At 44.0% G+C, this 17,085-nt stretch overlaps 1 protein-coding gene across 1 annotated transcript in view; it reads right to left on the reverse strand.

Annotated features, from left to right (window-relative positions):
* Positions 1 to 17,085, reverse strand: part of LOC126998437 (snRNA-activating protein complex subunit 3-like) — a 33,673-nt gene that overhangs the window by 10,053 nt on the left and 6,535 nt on the right. Inside the window, exons 2-7 of the mRNA XM_050860122.1 lie at positions 16,384 to 16,481; positions 12,100 to 12,191; positions 6,866 to 7,017; positions 5,110 to 5,246; positions 3,826 to 3,982; positions 846 to 966 (exon numbers count right to left, since the gene is read on the reverse strand). Coding sequence (XP_050716079.1) covers positions 846 to 966; positions 3,826 to 3,982; positions 5,110 to 5,246; positions 6,866 to 7,017; positions 12,100 to 12,191; positions 16,384 to 16,481 — 757 coding nt within the window. The remainder of the gene's footprint in view (positions 1 to 845; positions 967 to 3,825; positions 3,983 to 5,109; positions 5,247 to 6,865; positions 7,018 to 12,099; positions 12,192 to 16,383; positions 16,482 to 17,085) is intronic.

Consider the following 17,085-nt stretch of genomic DNA (forward strand, 5'->3'; position numbering starts at 1 on the left):
AACGAAGACTGAATGGAAGCATGTATGAATTTTGAGTCAAGACTGTTTCGGGCTTTGTTATGTTTTGTTAGATCAAGTTAGGTTAAGTTTAGGGTATCTTCAAACACATGACAGCCATCCCCTTATGGTATAAATCAACAGAGAATGACCTCACTTTGTTATATAGAAAGTCTCATTTGTAAGAAAGCATACATGAATTTTCTGAGTCAAGCAAGACCTATAGTGTTTGTTTTGGTTTTGTTAGGACACGTTAGGTTAAGTTTAAGGTATGAATGGTTTGGTTCAGGCCATTACAAACCACTCACTGTGTTGGACTGTGAAATTGGCTCTCAGTCCAGACCAGTACCATATTGTCATGCATATATACCATGCAACACACACACACAACACTAACAACAGCACCATGCAGCGGGTGAGTTAGGCGATCTGCTCACTCTCAAGCAGGGCCCTGTTGTCCAAGACTTTCAACTCAAGATCCTCCCTATCCTGTCCAACTTTTTAATGCAAAGGTTAGCCAGGAGTTTCAATCTCTCGTCACTTTCACTAGTAATCTCTGGAAAGCTCATTCAAACTTCTCCCTATCCTGTCCAACTTTCTAATGTAAGGGTTAACCAGGAGTTTCAATCTCTCATCACTTTCACTAGTAAACCCTGGAAGGCTCATTCAAACTTCTCCCTATCCTGTCCAACTTCTAATGCAAGGGTTAACCAGGAGTTTCAATCTCTCATCACTTTCACTAGTAAACCCTGGAAGGCTCACTTAAACTTCTCCCTCTCACTCTTTGTATGGAGCTCTTGATATATCTCTTTAAGTTATACATAAAGTAACTAGATTGTTCACTGTACCTATCTCACTCCTCTTCTGAGCCCATTTCCTGATGACCTCACTGTAGTCCTTTGCACTGGGATGCCTCATGTCATTGTAAAAGACTCCATTGATGTATATGAAGCTGGAAGGGAACTCTGTCTGTAAAAGGAGAGAGAGATTTATAGTATTGATCGTTTCCTGGTGACGGCAAGTTTAGGTAATTCACATTTGAGTAAGTCAGACTCCAACGGTTTGGACATGTAAAGAGAGCAGGTGAGGATACATTGCTGGGAGTTGTGGAGAGATTAGAGGTAGAAAGAAGATCAGTTGGTAGACCTAGAAAAATGTGGAGGTGTATACAGGAAGACTTGGCATTGATGGGATTGGATGACTATCAGGCAGAAGACAGAGTAGAATGGAGGAGAGCCATAAAGGGTCCAACCGCTAGGAAGAGTGAAAACGGACATTAAACGAAATGATGATGATGATTTTGTGCTATTCAAGACCTGCTCACCATATTACATCATTTTGTGTTGATTATTTTCTTGCTACAGAACTGGCTCTTGTGCTGCTATGGGTCTCAACACGGTAGAAGTGACGGGCTAAATTTGTGACGTTACCGTGTAGCAGCGACGGGCCAAATTTGTGCCATGATTTAAACCCCCCAAAATAGATGATACATAAACTGATCACAAATGCTTCGATATATATTATGAAACGGTTTGTGTGAGGGGTGATTTTTTCTCATTTTTCTCGCTTAGAGGGACCATTAAGACATGATCCCCACTGCTACCGGGTTAATGTTAGAACAAACTGCCTTCATCACCTTTAATTGTCTTCTGGGTGTGGTGAATAAAATACTGTAAGGACTCAACTAAGAAATGCTCTCATGGTACAGTTCCACATCTCACCTAACAGCTACAATATATTTGGCAGAGGAATGAATCTCAGGTTGTAGAAAAGAAGAAGCTGAAGCAGTTTTAGTACTAACAGTATTATCATAATCATTATAAATATTATCATTATTACTATTATTATTATTATTAGTGGTAGTAGCAGTAATAGCAGCAGTAGTAGTAGTAGTAGTAGTAGTAGTAGTAGTAGTAATAGAGCTGTTTCTTTTGCTGTAAAAAAAAAAGTAGTAGTAGGACAGTTTGAGGTAGCAGGTTGAGGTAGAGGTAGAGGGCAGAAGACCACCAGGAAGGCCAAGGAAGACGTGGAGAAAGGTGGTGGAGGAAGATATGAGGAGGCTGAACACCACGGAAGAAATGGCTATGGACCGGCAACAGTGGAGGAGGGTCATATCCCGTCCAACCCCACCATAGGGAATAAATGGACGTTGAACGATGATGATGATGATGATGATGATAGTACGGGTTGAGAATCCCTTATTCGAAATCCCTGGGACTGAATGTGTTGCAGATTTCAGATTTTTTCATATTTTATATTTTTGTTTGAATCTAAATTAAATGAAAACTGAAAATGGGGGTTATTCACGAGAGGGTAGCCTACTGATTTTGAGATGCTGACTGCTTCTTTCTGGACAAAATATGATGCTGTTTATTATGCAGATAGTATTTTCTCCGGAATGATTGCCTTTTCGATTCCCAGTTGTGCACCCGCCGCTGCAGCCGCAAAATAGCTCGCAGAAAGGTTCAACTTGCTCACTGTTTCTGTATTTCACTCACTGCTCACAAAGATCACAAGTGGACAAACTAGAACAAAACCAGGCAAATTAATGTTTTTCCTGCTGTGTATTCCCCGTGTGTGCATGCGTACTGAACAGCAGAGAGACTTATTTCTGCGAGGAGGTATTTCTCGCAACACCGACCCGTGTATAGTGGACTGCCACCCCCATGTCCCGTCTTGCGCTGCGTTATGTATTTCCGCCGCCCCGCACTTCATGCCGAATAAATTTAAACTAACCAAACCTAACTTTACGTACACCATTTGTTCCGTATTTGGCTGTCTGAATGGTTAAGCAGTTATATTCAGTATTTTAAAACTGTGGTGAGCACAATTTTTGGTGAACAACAAAAAGTCCATAAAATTATGTTTGTCAAGGGTTGTCCTGAAATACGTGTAAAATACGCGTCGTAACGTCCCTCCCCCTTCCTCATGCCTCCACCAGCAGCGGCTGTCAGTCATGGCAGGCTAGAGAAATTTTAAGAGTTACCAACCGTTCCTTAAAATATTGATTCGTTCTGTATTGGAGAATGGGATGTTGCGTTCCTTAATTTTTTAGCTGATGGTGGCAACCCAAAGAGACTCTATTCCCATTGTTTTCCGCTTTGAGCACTCTCCTCCTGTGCCGAACAAAGGGAACCCATGCTCACGTCTTCAACTTGTACAGAGACACGCCAGTCCTTGTTGAAAGACCGACTTGGTTGGCAAGGCTGACATCAGTCAATAGAGTTGGTCTATCGGCATCCTCCCCTCCCCTGCATGAGCCATCACCCAGCAAGGGTCTGTGGTCTCTCCTCGGAGGTACGTACGCGCTTGACCCTGACAGCCTCCATATGGCCCGTGTCCCTACCCGTAAGGTGGTGAAAAAAAAAAAAAAAAAAAAAAAAAAAAAAAAAAAAAAAAAAAATCATGTCGGCATCAAAAGACTCGGATTTTGGAATTTTGGATAAAGGATTCTCAATCTGTAGTAGTAGTAGTAGTACAGGTACCTCTTGTTTTATGCAAACTTAAAATATGCAAATTTAGTTAAACGTGATGTTAAAAGGGCAGTCCTTTATTTCGCCCTCATAACTCTGTCGTCTTCAATTCTATGGGTATAACTTCCAACAGAATCTGAATCATACACACTGCAACAGAATACCTATGCTCAACCTCAACGCTCTACCCATCATTCACCTTCACTTATCAATTCTATATTCTATGTATGCAGCAGTTACTCGCAGCAAATATTTTGGAACCTCTTCAGAAACATTGACCCAAAGTGGCTGCATGCACAGCTGATACCTAACAGTGGCCCTTCCCAGGAATGACAACAATGAACACATCACTAACGACAGCAGTGGGGATGTACTTGATGTTCTTGTACTCAGGGAGGGGTGACAGGTCCTGGCCCACAGCAAGGGTGTTGATGCACACTATGCTGTCACGTAGCTCAGTCAGCTTCTGAGAGCCAAGTAGCAGCAGCTCCTGGCTATGCTTGGGGAAGGTGCTGCCAAAAGAAAGAGAAAAATAAACTTTCAGATGGATGTGTCTTTAACCCCTTAACTGCAGATTTCCTACAAGAAGACATCACCAAGCTACAGGAGTGAAGCAACAAGTGGCTGATACAATCCACTGAAGAAAAATGTAAAGTCCTGCACCTTGGGAGGGGAAATCCAGCATATCAGTACCACATGGGAAACACTCCACTATCCACCACAGAGGCAGAGAAAGACCTGGGAGTATATGCTACCAGGCTACCAGTGAAAGGCAAATCTCTGACAATCGCAGTGGATGGGCTAAAACAGCTTTCAATGGATATATTTTGTTGCTATCAGGTTTTGAGATGTGGGATGATAGTACAGTACTCCCTCCTCATACATGGTGCTAGGTACCATATAGCACTGAAAGGGTTAACCCGGTAGCAGCGACTGGCCAAATTTGTGGCTTTACCGTGAAGCAGAGACAGGCCAAATTTGTGGCTTTACCGTGAAGCAGCGACACGCCAAATTTGTGGCTTTACCGTGTAGCAGCGACGGGCCAAATTTGTGGCTTTACCGTGTAGCAGCGACAGGCCAAATTTGTGGCTTTACCGTGAAGCAGCGACAGGCCAAATTTGTGGCTTTACCGTGCAGCAGCAACAGGCCAAATTTGTGGCTTTACCGTGCAGCAGCAACAGGCCAAATTTGTGGCTTTACCGTGAAGCAGCAACAGGCCAAATTTGTGGCTTTACCGTGAAGCAGCAACAGGCCAAATTTGTGGCTTTACCGTGCAGCAGCAACAGGCCAAATTTGTGGCTTTACCGTGTAGCAGCGACGGGCCAAATTTGGGCCATGATTTAAACCCCCTAAAATAGATGATACATAATCTGATCACAAATGCTTGGATACATATTATGAAATGGTTTGTGAGTGGTGATTTTTTTCATTTTTCTCACTTGGGGGGACCATAAAGAAACATGATCCCTGCTGCTACCGGGTTAAGGTTCTTCTACGCCTTGACAAAACCATTGGAACACCCTTGTGGCACTGAAAAAGTTATTGGACGATCTGATCAACTTTTGTATGTGTGTGAAGGGTTGACAATATGCTGCAAATAGAGTACAGATTGATAATTAATTGTTCTCTTTACACTCACCTTTGAAACTTGTTGCCGTACATCCTCTTGTGGAAAGGTCTGTGCACCCTCACGTTGATCACAATCTCATTTAGGTCCTCTGGCAGCCCTTCCTTGGCACCAACAGGTGGGTCGGGGGAACCTCCACTGTTTTCCACCTGTTTAAAATATCGGGAGTTATTTTTCATGCTAGTATTTGCTATTGAAGTTGTCACCGAGATTCCTAGCAATCCACAGAGCAAGGATTTGATATTTCCAAGTTAGAATAAAAACATACATGGCAATTTTACAGATAGACTTTACCTATTCAAGTATTTCCATTACCTGACAGCAGCATGAAATATCACAAACAGCAACATTCTTCAGTTACACGCACCATAATAAACTGAACTGTAATTAACGTTGGCCCCCTACAAATACGCAGTCATTAACCCGTCTGCTGCGATTGGCACGGATTTGTCTTTCACTGGTAGCCTGGTAACATATACTCCCAGGTCTTTCTCTGCCTCTGTGGTGGATAGTGGAGTGTTTCCCATGTGGTATTGGTATGCTGGATATCCCCTACAAAGGTGCAGGACTTTATATTTTTCTTCATTGAATTGTAGCAGCCACTTTTTGCTCCATTCTTGAAGCTTGGTGATGTCTTCTTGTAGGAAATCCTCATCTAAGGGGTTAAAATCTCACTTTGATATTGGGTACTTGGCACGAAGTCTCCAGCATTTTACTTTTCAATATCAAAAGCTTTAGCGTTTAATATCAGGTGAATTATTTACAGTAAAACCCCGCCTATTTGGCCCCTGGGTATCCAGAAACTCCATGTATACTTTAACTTTTTAATATCTTGTTTCTTACCAAAACCTACACCTCACCACAGCTAAAACATTCTCATCTACCCCCTTCAACCTCCCCTTAGGATCACTAAAGGACAGGTGAACATAAGCAACCTTTAGATCTTTGCACTCTATAGTTTTTTGAGAGGTTTGAAGTTGCCAGAATATATATTTGAGAACAAAGGAATACTTCACAAGGTAAGGAAGGAGCAGGATCTGGGTGCATTTATAAAACCAGACTAAACCTTTTGGCTGTGGATATCCTACAAGAAGACATCACCAAGCTACAGGAGTGGAACAAAAAGTGGCTGCTACAGTTCAATAAAGAAAAATGTAGTTATGCATCTTGGGAGGGGAAATCCAGCATATACCAATACCACATGGGAAACACTCCACTATCCACCACAGGCAGAGAAAGACCTGGGACAATATGTTACCTGGCTACCAGTGAAGGCCAAATCTGTGCCAATCGCAGCGGACAGGTTAACCAAAGTTCTTATCCATAAAGATCTTGCTTTGGACAATGTGGAAATGAGTGTGTATGTCTGGTGGGCAGAGGAGCAACAGCTGGTAAGGGTTGTGATGCCTGTAAATAAACTGCCATACAAGTTGTGTCGCTCCCTGCTGCTGTGGCCTTGGAAAATAGTTGTAGTGGGAGCCCGAGACGTTTAACCCGGTAGCAGCGACGGGCCAAATTTGTGGCTTTACTGTGTAACAGCGATGGTCCAAATTTGTGGCTTTTCCGTGTAGCAGTGACGGTCCAAATTTGTGCCATGATTTTAACCCCCAAAAATAGATGATACATAAACTGATCACAAATGCTTTGATATATATTATGAAATGGTTTGTGTGAGGGGTGATTTTTTCTCATTTTTCTCGCCTAGAGGGACCATTAAGAATCATGATCCCCGCTGCTACCGGGTTAATAATATGTACCTAAGACTCACCAGCCGCAGTGTGTTGAAGTATTTGAGGTTTCTGTTCCTGAGTTGAGCGTAGTCTGCAATATTCTTCCTCCGGGAGTGTTCCTCGGCCAGGGATGCCAGAGTGTGCAGCGTGTCTTTACCTCCTTCAGGAATGTACATGTCCTTGAATGAGCCTGGCGGGGGAAAGTCTGTCTGTAACTATTACCATCACGATAGTCAATCCATTTCAAATAGTCCGTTTGGGCGTTCAATTCCATGGGCCCTTTCCTCCCCTCTGCTCTGCCACACAGTCCCAACACCTGTCCCTTCCTCTCATATGTTACCTATAGGAAACATATGAGAGGAAAAAATAGGTGCTGGGAGTGTGTGGCAGAGCAGAGGGGAGGAAAGGACCCACGGAACTGAACACCCAAACGGACTATTTGAAAAGGTTTGACTACAGCACACATGAATATAAGCCTCCAAAGGGCCAGGCAGTCTACACATGGCAGCTCCTGAGAACTAGTTATTCACCAAGAGGAGGGTATCAGGACACCTCTCCTCCCAAAATTGACCCATCTTTCGGCCACTCCTCTTGACTCTTGTAGGAGCAGTGAATAGCGGGCTTTTTTCATTATTGTTTCCTTTTTTTTTGCCCTTTAACCCGGTAGCAGCGACGGGCCAAATTTGTGGCTTTACTGTGTAGCGGCGACGGGCCAAATTTGTGGCTTTACTGTGTAGCGGCGACGGGCCAAATTTGTGCCATGATATAAACCCCCCAAAATTGATGATACATAAACTGACCACAAATGCTTTGATATATATTATGAAATGGCCAGCGTGAGGGGTGATTTTTTCTCATTTTTCTCGCTTAGAGGGACCATTAAGAAACATGATCCCCGCTGCTACTGGGTGAACTGTTTCCTCTCCTGTAAAATAAAAATAAAAAATTGTGCCACTAGTCCATGAATCTATCTAATACACAAGGGTACGAAGAGCATACAAGAGGTTGAGAACTTGCAATTCATCATCCACCTTTTTCACCGCTAAATCTAGTAGGCTAAGACACACTGGGACACAAGGGGAATATAAGAGGCCCACACATCGCAGCACATCCCTCACAGCACCACTGCTCACTTCCAACTGGCAGCAGGATGAAAGGTGGATGTGTGGAAGAGGGAATCAAGACACCTCTCCACCCAAAATTGACGTCTCTTTTGGCTACTCTTTACTGTTGTCTATTACTGTTGTCTATTATGGGAGTGGTGAGTAGCGGGCTTTTTTTTTTCTTTTTTTTTTTTTTTTCACTATTGATGCAAAAGGAAAGTGGAGCTTAACCCCTTGACCTCCTACAAGAAGACATCACCAAGCTACAGGAGTGGAGCAACAAGTGGCTGCTACAATTCAATGAAGAAAAATGTAAAGTCCTGCACCTTGGGAGGGAAAATCCAGCTTACCAATACCACATGGGAAACACTCCACTATCCACCACAGAGGCAGAGAAAGACCTGGGACTATATGTTACCAGGCTACCAGTGAAGGTGAAATCCGTGCCAATTGCAGCGGATGGGTTAAGAGCGGAAGAGACAAAAGTTGGAGGTGGAGGAAGACCAGAAATCAAGTACGTTCTCCGTGCCTTTCTTTGAGAAGCACAGAACAAAGGGTCAGACACAGTCCATGGAGTCGCCTGAGCCTGATTCTAGCCTGAGGCAGGGGGGCGTTTTCACACTGGTGATCAAAGAAGATTAGAAGTTGAAAGTTGCTAATGCTTGGATCACACATCTGTGATTTTGCCTTTGTGACTTTCTGTGATACTGAAAATTTGAAAAAAGTGCTGAAATCACAATCTACTACACTCTCGCTGCAACAGTTGCAACAGAAATTGCAGAGACTCTTTCCGAAGCGTAGCAGTGCTGCCACATATCACGGGTGTTCACACGATGCGGCTGCCGCTATGATTTTTTTTGGAATGTTCAAAATAGATCGCAACTGCCTCTGCGATTCCCATATCGCTTGACTCATCGCAGCGTGATCGCAGTGAAAGCGCAGCACACTGTGACTCGACAACGATATCGTTGCAATGATTGCAGTGGCCTGCAACAAATCATTGGCGAATCTAGCAACTTATCACAAGATGTGGCAACAAGGTATCGCAGCAGCATCTCCTATAAATAAGCTGGGTGAGCGACGCTCCCTCACTGAGACTCCACACTGCTGTGTTTTGGTGACGACTGCCTCTCGCTCTGCCAACCACCGCTCCCGCCCACAGTGTGCCACACAATGTCTTGTCCCCTTCAGGGCACCTACATCATGCCGAAGGAAAGGAAGGACACCAACTCCCCCAGAAAACCAAGAAGACCAAAGTCTCTCCACCAGCCCCCACACCTACCAATCCACCAAGCCCCAAACCACCACCATCATCGTCGACATTGTTTAACACACCCACAACACTTGCCGATAAAGTCAATGAGGCTCATGGTGGTGGCGTTGCTACTGCAGTGGTAGATTGGTGTACATACAGGCAGGTGGCCCAACCCTCATTTATATCCCTGTGGGGACGCCCAGCAGGTGGTCACGATTAATTAAAGTACATCGTTCCAAAGTCGAACTGGAAATGAGAGCCAGTCGAGCAACATTCTTTATCCATTGGAATAATCGCGCATATGTCGCAGGTGCTCGCGACGTGCTCACGATGAATCCCTGCATGAGTTTGCGATAATTGCAGTAAGCTGTGATATGCACCTGCAATGATTGCAAAGGTCTACGACTAACCGAACGGAGATTAAGCACACGTCGTAACGGATCGCGAGATCTTTCTTGTCACAACAAATCGCACTTCTCGGGTGGCGACCGAGCTGAGACTCAAATATTTTCGGTGTCGCAGTAAGTCGCAGAGGCAAAATCGCAGAGGTGTGATCCCAGCATAATGAACTTTCCTGTTAACCCCATGACTGAATTTCCTACAAGAAGACATCACCAAGCTACAGGAGTGGAGCAATAAGTGGCTGCTACAATTCAATGAAGAAAAATGTAAAGTCCTGCACCTTGGGAAGGAATATCCAGCATACCAATACCACATGGGAAACACTCCACTATCCACCACAGAGGCAGAGAAAGACCTGGGACTATATGTTACCAGGCTACCAGTGAAGGCCAAATCCCTGACAATTGTAGTGGACAGATTAAGAACTGTATCAAAAGCTTTAGAAAGACAAGAAAGCAAAGGTAAAGTGCAGTAGTTTCAAGGATTTGAGCTGCCATCCTACCTAGCCACAGGCTGTATGTAGGTGTACGTCCAGCAGGAAGGAAAGATTGATGTTGATAGGCGGAGATGAAAAACTTTGACCAGGCAGGGTGTCAGCATGAAAGAATAGCTTTTAAAGATAATAGAAGGCACTCCATCAGGTCCATAAGCCTTCTGAGGGTTGAGGCCAGAGAGGGCATAGAAAACATCATTTTAAGAACTTTAATAAGAAGCATAGTGCAGTCAGAGAGGGGATGAGTGTGAGGAATATGCCCTGAGTTGTCCAGATGGAATTTTCACAGTAATTTTGAGTAAGGAGTTCAACTTTAGAGACAGATGTGACAGCTGTGAAGCCATCAGATTTAACCTGGTAGCAGCGGGGACCATGTTTCTTAATGGTCCCTCTAAGCGAGAAAAATGAGAAAAAATCATCACTCCCACAAATCATTTCATAATACAAATCAAAGCATTTGTGATCAGTTTATGTATCATCTATGGTGTTCCTGAATTTGGATACTCCAACTCCGACCATAAATGTTAAAAATCAACTCCGATTCATTACGACCCAGTAAATTTAAACCTAATTCACTCCAGTAAAGGAAATTTGAAGGAAATTTGGAAATTTGAACCAGGAAATTTGAAGGGAAATTTTCGACCCACCGTCAGGAAATTTAAATGTTAATTTACTGACCCGACAGGAAACGACTAAATAAAATGAAAATTACCACGACTCGGGAAAAATGGAACGAATGAAATTCGACGACTCCAATGAGGAAATTATGTTGCGACTCCGAAACCGAATCCAGGAAAATTACCACCACCGAACCGAACATTTAGACCGACCACAGGAAATTTAAATGTAAATCAGGACTCAGAAAATTAAAAGGGAATAAATGCGATTGAGAGGAATTAAATTTGAAGGTTGCTCACCCACCCAGGAAAGGAAATTTGAAACTTGATCGACTTGAGGAACCAGGAGGGGCCAAGGCCCGAGGACTCCAGAAGGTCCTTGTAGGAATTCGACAGACCAGGAGACTCCAGGAATTTTGAATCCATTGACCGACCAGGAAAAGATGATTTGAAGACTCGACCGACTCCAGGAAATTTGAGGGTTGCTCCGACCAGGAATTTGATTGAAGGTTGAACTCTGCTCCAATTCAGGGAAATTGAAGACTGCATCTGACTCTCCCAGAAATTTGAATTCTGAGGGCGACCAATTCCCCCAGGAAATTGAAGGTTGGGACCGAAGACACCCAGGAAATTCCAGGCGGCGACGACAACGACGACAGGAAAATTTGAAGAATCCCGAGGTTCCGACTTCAGGAAATTTGTTGGTTGAAATTCAGAGGACCAGGAAATGAAGGTTGCCGATGACTCGAGAAATTTGAAGGTTTTGAAGGTTTTGAAGGAAATTTGAAAATTCAATCCACGACAGATAATTCCGAGGAAATTTGAAGGAAATGACCCCGACTCCGAACTGGACTGATGGAGAGGAAGGAAGAATCTGACCCTCGACACCCACTCACGAGAATTCGACGAAACTCGACCGAGAAGACCGGTTGAAGGGACCGAGGAAATTTAAAACAGGAGGTGATGATTCCCAGGAAATTCTCCGACTTCTAATCTACTCCAGGAAAGGGAAAGTTTGACCGAACCCAGGAGGGAGGTTGAAAATTGAAGGTTCCAAATCCATAAAAATTGAAATCGTTTTAAATCTTCCCCGAAGGAAAAAAGGAAATTTGAAGCATCTCGACCGAATCAGGAAATTTTTTAAATGTCATGAAAATTCCAATTTAAAAGCGAAACTTAGAATATGAAGGAAACAATTCCAGGAAATTTGAAACAGTATGATATATATATATATATATATATATATATATATATATATATATATATATATATATATATATATATATATATATATATATATATATTGTTCCTTACACTTAATAAATACTTAGTTTCTACTTTAGTTTTACTTTATTTGCTTCTAGTTTTCATTCACTACTACTTACTTCAAAGAGAAGCTCACCTGTGTACCAGTTGTGGAAGCGACCAGACTTTTTTGCCGGCAGCTGTGCGGTGCCCGGCCCCAGCTCGTCCCTCACCGTCAGGAGGTCTGGGCTGAAGGGGAAACATAGCATGAATTTACATAACTTTTACTATGTAGCTCATCATGCAGATGGCAGTTATCTTATCATGAGCTTACTCAAGCAGGGAGACCCATGCAAAATAATTCAGCATCCTAAACAGTCCTAGAGAATTGCATGCACCTTGGTCAGTGGCCACAAGCAGGAATGTATCACAGAAATGTGTATTTTTCCTAAAGCTTAGTTGCACTGCCTCCTGGAAGAGGTTAAGCCCCAAGGGTCAAAATTAGGGGCTGAATAATGACCCCAAGAGGCACTGCTCTCAGCGGACATGAGAGGGCTGTTACAGTCAGGGTGGATGCAGGATGTCTGCTGAGTCCAGACACTGAGTGCTGGGAGTAGCTGTGCTAGGTATTTAGCTTGGCGCAGCACCATCATCATAACCAATGAGGTTGGAGGTGTCACTGTGCCAAGCCAGACATCAGGTTATTGGGAGCTAGCAGCACCTCGCTGGTCTGCCACAGCCACATCTGTGGTAGCCAAGTCCTGCCCCGCCTTCTTGAGGTGACCTCCTTGTTACACCACAGGTTGGTTTTAGTATTGTTGTTTTATGGTGTGTAGGAATTATATTGTTTTGTGGTGAATCTAAAGGGGAGGGCAGGTGCCTTTGGTGCTTTGTTTTTAGGGGACAGTGTTTTTATCTTTTGCTAGTTTTTTTTCTGGTAAGATGTTGGCAGTTCCGGATGATATGGTGCCTTGTGCCCCTCCAGGAATGAGCACTGCACTAGCCCTGCCAGCTGCCAGTGGCTCCTCCGGGGGTGGACAAAACATGACTACTGGTGGAGGGGGGTGGGTCTCCATCTCTCCCAGGGAAGGGGAGGAGGAGGAGGAGGGAGGAGCTCCCTAGGGTGGCATGTGTGAATGTGAATGGAGTGAATGAGGGAGGGAAGAGGAGGGATATGATAGATGAGTTTCAGAAAGGAAGGATTGGTGTGCCAGGAGTGGGTGAGACGCATGTGAAAGGATGTGGAGTGTGGAAATGATGGCACGGAGAGGCTGTGGGAGGACGTGGAGGGGCGGAGTAGTATGGGCAGGGGTGGAGGGTGGAAGAGGGAGAAAAGTATTTTTTTTTTTTTTTTTTTTTACAACAAAGGAGGCAGCTCAAGGGCACAGAAAAAAAAAAACAATAAAAAAAAGCCCGCTAATCGCTGCTCCCATAAAAGAACCAGAAGAGGTGGCCAAAAGAAAGGTCAAATTCGGGAGGAGAGGTGTCCTGATACCCTCCTCTTGAAAGAGTTCAAGTTGTAGGCAGGAGGAAATACAGATGAAGGAAGATTGTTCCAGAGTTTACCAGCGTGAGGGATGAAAGAGTGAAGATGCTGGTTAACAATATAGGGATGAGCATGAGCAGAAGAGCAGGAAATATAAAGTTAGTTACTTCAAAGTACACAGCAGGAAAACACGACAACAAATTTTTTTGACTGATGCCGATATAACTAAACCCCAATATTTGACCAATAGATACCTGTGCACATTTTCTTTTATACAATTTGAAATTCCAGCCGCTAAAGGGCAATTTCTGTTAAGAAAAAATACCTCAGTGTTCCCAACCATAGTGAAGTGTTGCCACAGACCCCAGCAGAGTTTCGACAGAGGGGCAGGGGGAGGCGCCTCATGAGATCAGTTTGACTCTCAAGTTAGCTTTTTATTACCTATACATTTAGGCAGAAGACTGTGAAGAAATCCCCAGACCCTGGCAACGAGTGACATGCGACATACAAAACTCCAAGTATCGGTAGTATCGGCAGAAAATCAGCCGATACCGATATTCTTAAAATGTACCGATACCACCGATACCGATACATGGGTACATCCCTAATACATGGGCAAGGGGTGACATGAGGAGTGTAATGGATGATACAGCTGTGGATACAAGGTTGTGACAGGACGCAGTGGATGCAAAAGTTATGAGAGGAATGTACAATGGATCTGAACACTTTGCATTAGCTGCCAAAATTAGGATGAGAGAAATGGGAACTCAGAGGGAGTGGGAAGAGGGAAACGGGTAGGAAGGAACTAGCAAGTGAGAAATTGCATGACAGTGGCCACAGGGAGACGTATAGGAGGAAAGTGGAGGAAATACTTGGAAAAGCAAAAGCAGGGATAGAACACAATGCAGGAGTGAATGAGGTGTGTGAGGTGTTCAACCCTTAACCCGGTAGCAGCGACGGGCCAAATTTGTGGCTTTACCATGTAGCAGCGACGGCCCAAATTTGTGGCTTTACCGTGTAGCAGCGACGGGCCAAATTTGTGGCTTTACCGTGTAGCAGCGACGGGCCAAATTTGTGGCTTTACCATGTAGCAGCGACGTGCCAAATTTGTGGCTTTACCATGTAGCAGCGACGGGCCAAATTTGTGGCTTTACCATGTAGCAGCAACGGGCCAAATTTGTGGCTTTACCATGTAGCAGCAACGGGCCAAATTTGTGGCTTTACCGTGTAGCAGCGACGGGCCAAATTTGTGGCTTTACCATGTAGCAGTTAACGGGCCAAATTTGTGGCTTTACCATGTAGCAGCGACGGACCAAATTTGTGGCCTTACCATGTAGCAGCGACGGGCCAAATTTGTGGTTTTACCATGTAGCAGCGACGGGCCAAATTTGTGGCTTTACCATGTAGCAGCGACGGGCCAAATTTGTGGCTTTACCATGTAGCAGCGATGGGCCAAATTTGTGGCTTTACCATGTAGCAGCGATGGGCCAAATTTGTGGCTTTACCATGTAGCAGTGACGGGCCAAATTTGTGGCTTTACCGTGTAGCGAGCCATAATAAATTTGTGGCTTTACCGTGTAGCAGCAACGGGCCAAATTTGTGCCATGATATAAAACCCCAAAAATAGATGATACATAAACTGATCACAAATGCTTTGATATATATTTTGAAATGGTTTGTGTGAGTGGTGATTTTTACTCATTTTTCTCGTTTGGGGGGACCATTAAGAAACATGATCCCCGCTGCTACCGGGTTAAACGACGGGTATTGTTCTCATCGAATGGTCCCTAGACACGGGTAACAACAGCTGCTAATTTTTGTTTGTTCATTCATGTGGCGGCACGCTTCACACTTCCTCCCTCACCACTGGATGTCAATAATATGAACTGTTCTTTACACTGAAACAATTTTGACAACATCTACTTTACTCACTCCTTTTTGAGTCCTCCTCAGAGCCGGCTGTTTCTGTCGTGGGAACTCAATGCCTTATCCTCCCGAAATGAACCTCTCTTTCGGCCACCTCTTTGGATTCTTTTTAGGAGCAGCGGGTAGCGGGCTTTTTTTTATTATTGTTTCCTTTTTTTGTGCCCTTGAGCTGTCTCCTTTGTTGTAAAAAAAAAAAAAATAAATAAATAAATAAAAAAAAAAATCCATAGTCGTCCTACCCTGCACTGCTGTCATGGAAGCACTTGCTGGGCTAGCGTGCAGTACAGGTAGTGAAGTAACATCATCACTCGCTAAATCACTCACTACTACTGTCACTTCTCACAATGTGTTCGTCACTGTTATCCTTGTACTCAGAAAAATCTTCACTCTCTATCCTGTCGTTTCCTCCTGATGTGTCACTGTGTTTCCCTGTGTTTTCTCATCATAGGGTTCCAAGGCTGCTCAGTGAGGACTATTGATCTTATTTCAAATCCACGAGGGTCAGATATGCTGGCAGACAGTTCGGCAATTCAAAAAACCCGCAAAATTTGAGCTAAACATTAAAATTAGTGGTGCGCAAAAGTCTGATTAACCCAGTAGCAGCGGGGATCATGTTTCTTAATGGTCCCCCCAAGCGAGAAAAATGAGAATTGATTGATTGATTTAAATTAGGTGCCACAACAGCCAGGGTCATATGGCGCAGACAAATGAGAAAAAATCACCTCTCACACAAACCATTTCATAATATATATCCATGCATTTGTGATCAGATTATGTATCATCTATTTTGGGGGGTTTATATCATGGCACAAATTTGGCCGTCTGTGTGGACCGCGCCGGGTTTGAATAAATAAACAATATCCGTCATTTAAGGGTTAAGAGAACTATCGAATGGGGTCTTACGCACATAGCAGCTGAAAATTACATAAATCTTTGACATAACTTTTGTACACGGAGGACGGTGGCAGATGCATGATACCCACATCCATAATATTACAACACAAGGTCACACAGGACTGGTCACCTCACCTGCAGGCTGCCTCAAGCTTCTCCAGGTCAAAGGGGTCTTCTGTGCCATCAGGAGGAGGAGGTGGGAAACACTTTCGAAGAGCCTCCTGTGTGCCCAGCTGAAATGAGTTCAAAATCATGAAGTTGGGCGAGGTAAATAAAAGCACATTAGAGGAACAGGTGGGAAAAACATCATATAAAGTAAAGTAAAGGAGACTGCAATAAGCAAGTAAGCAGGAACGATGGTGGTGTATGAATGCCTCAGTTTACGAGTGCTTTCATTTACGAGCCCAAAAAAAATCACTAAAAATGCCCTGGTTTACGAGCGTCCAGTTTGTATAAAGATCGAAGACGCGGCCATGGGTTCCCTTTGTTGGCGGCAAGACGAGCGCTCAGGGAGGGCAGCAATGGGGTCTCAAACTGGTGTTACACTGGCCCTTTTTCCTCAAACTGCTTTGGTTGGGTTTGGTGTGAGGCCTATGGTATAACTGACTGTAATATATGATATGGTGTGGTGTGGTACTGCTTGGTGTGATGTATGGTGTAGTGTGATATGGTGTGGCTGGGTGTGGTGTGGTGTAAGGTGTGGCGTAGTGTGGCTAGATATGACGTGAGGCGTAGTGTGATGCGGTGTTTTGGTGCTGTCTGGTGTGGTGTTTGACATGGTGTGGCTTGTTGTAATATGTATGGTGTGGCTGGGTATGATGTGGTCAGGTAGTGTTT

The sequence above is a fragment of the Eriocheir sinensis genome, chromosome 2 (genome assembly GCF_024679095.1).
Source record: "Eriocheir sinensis breed Jianghai 21 chromosome 2, ASM2467909v1, whole genome shotgun sequence".
NCBI lineage: Eukaryota > Metazoa > Arthropoda > Malacostraca > Decapoda > Varunidae > Eriocheir > Eriocheir sinensis.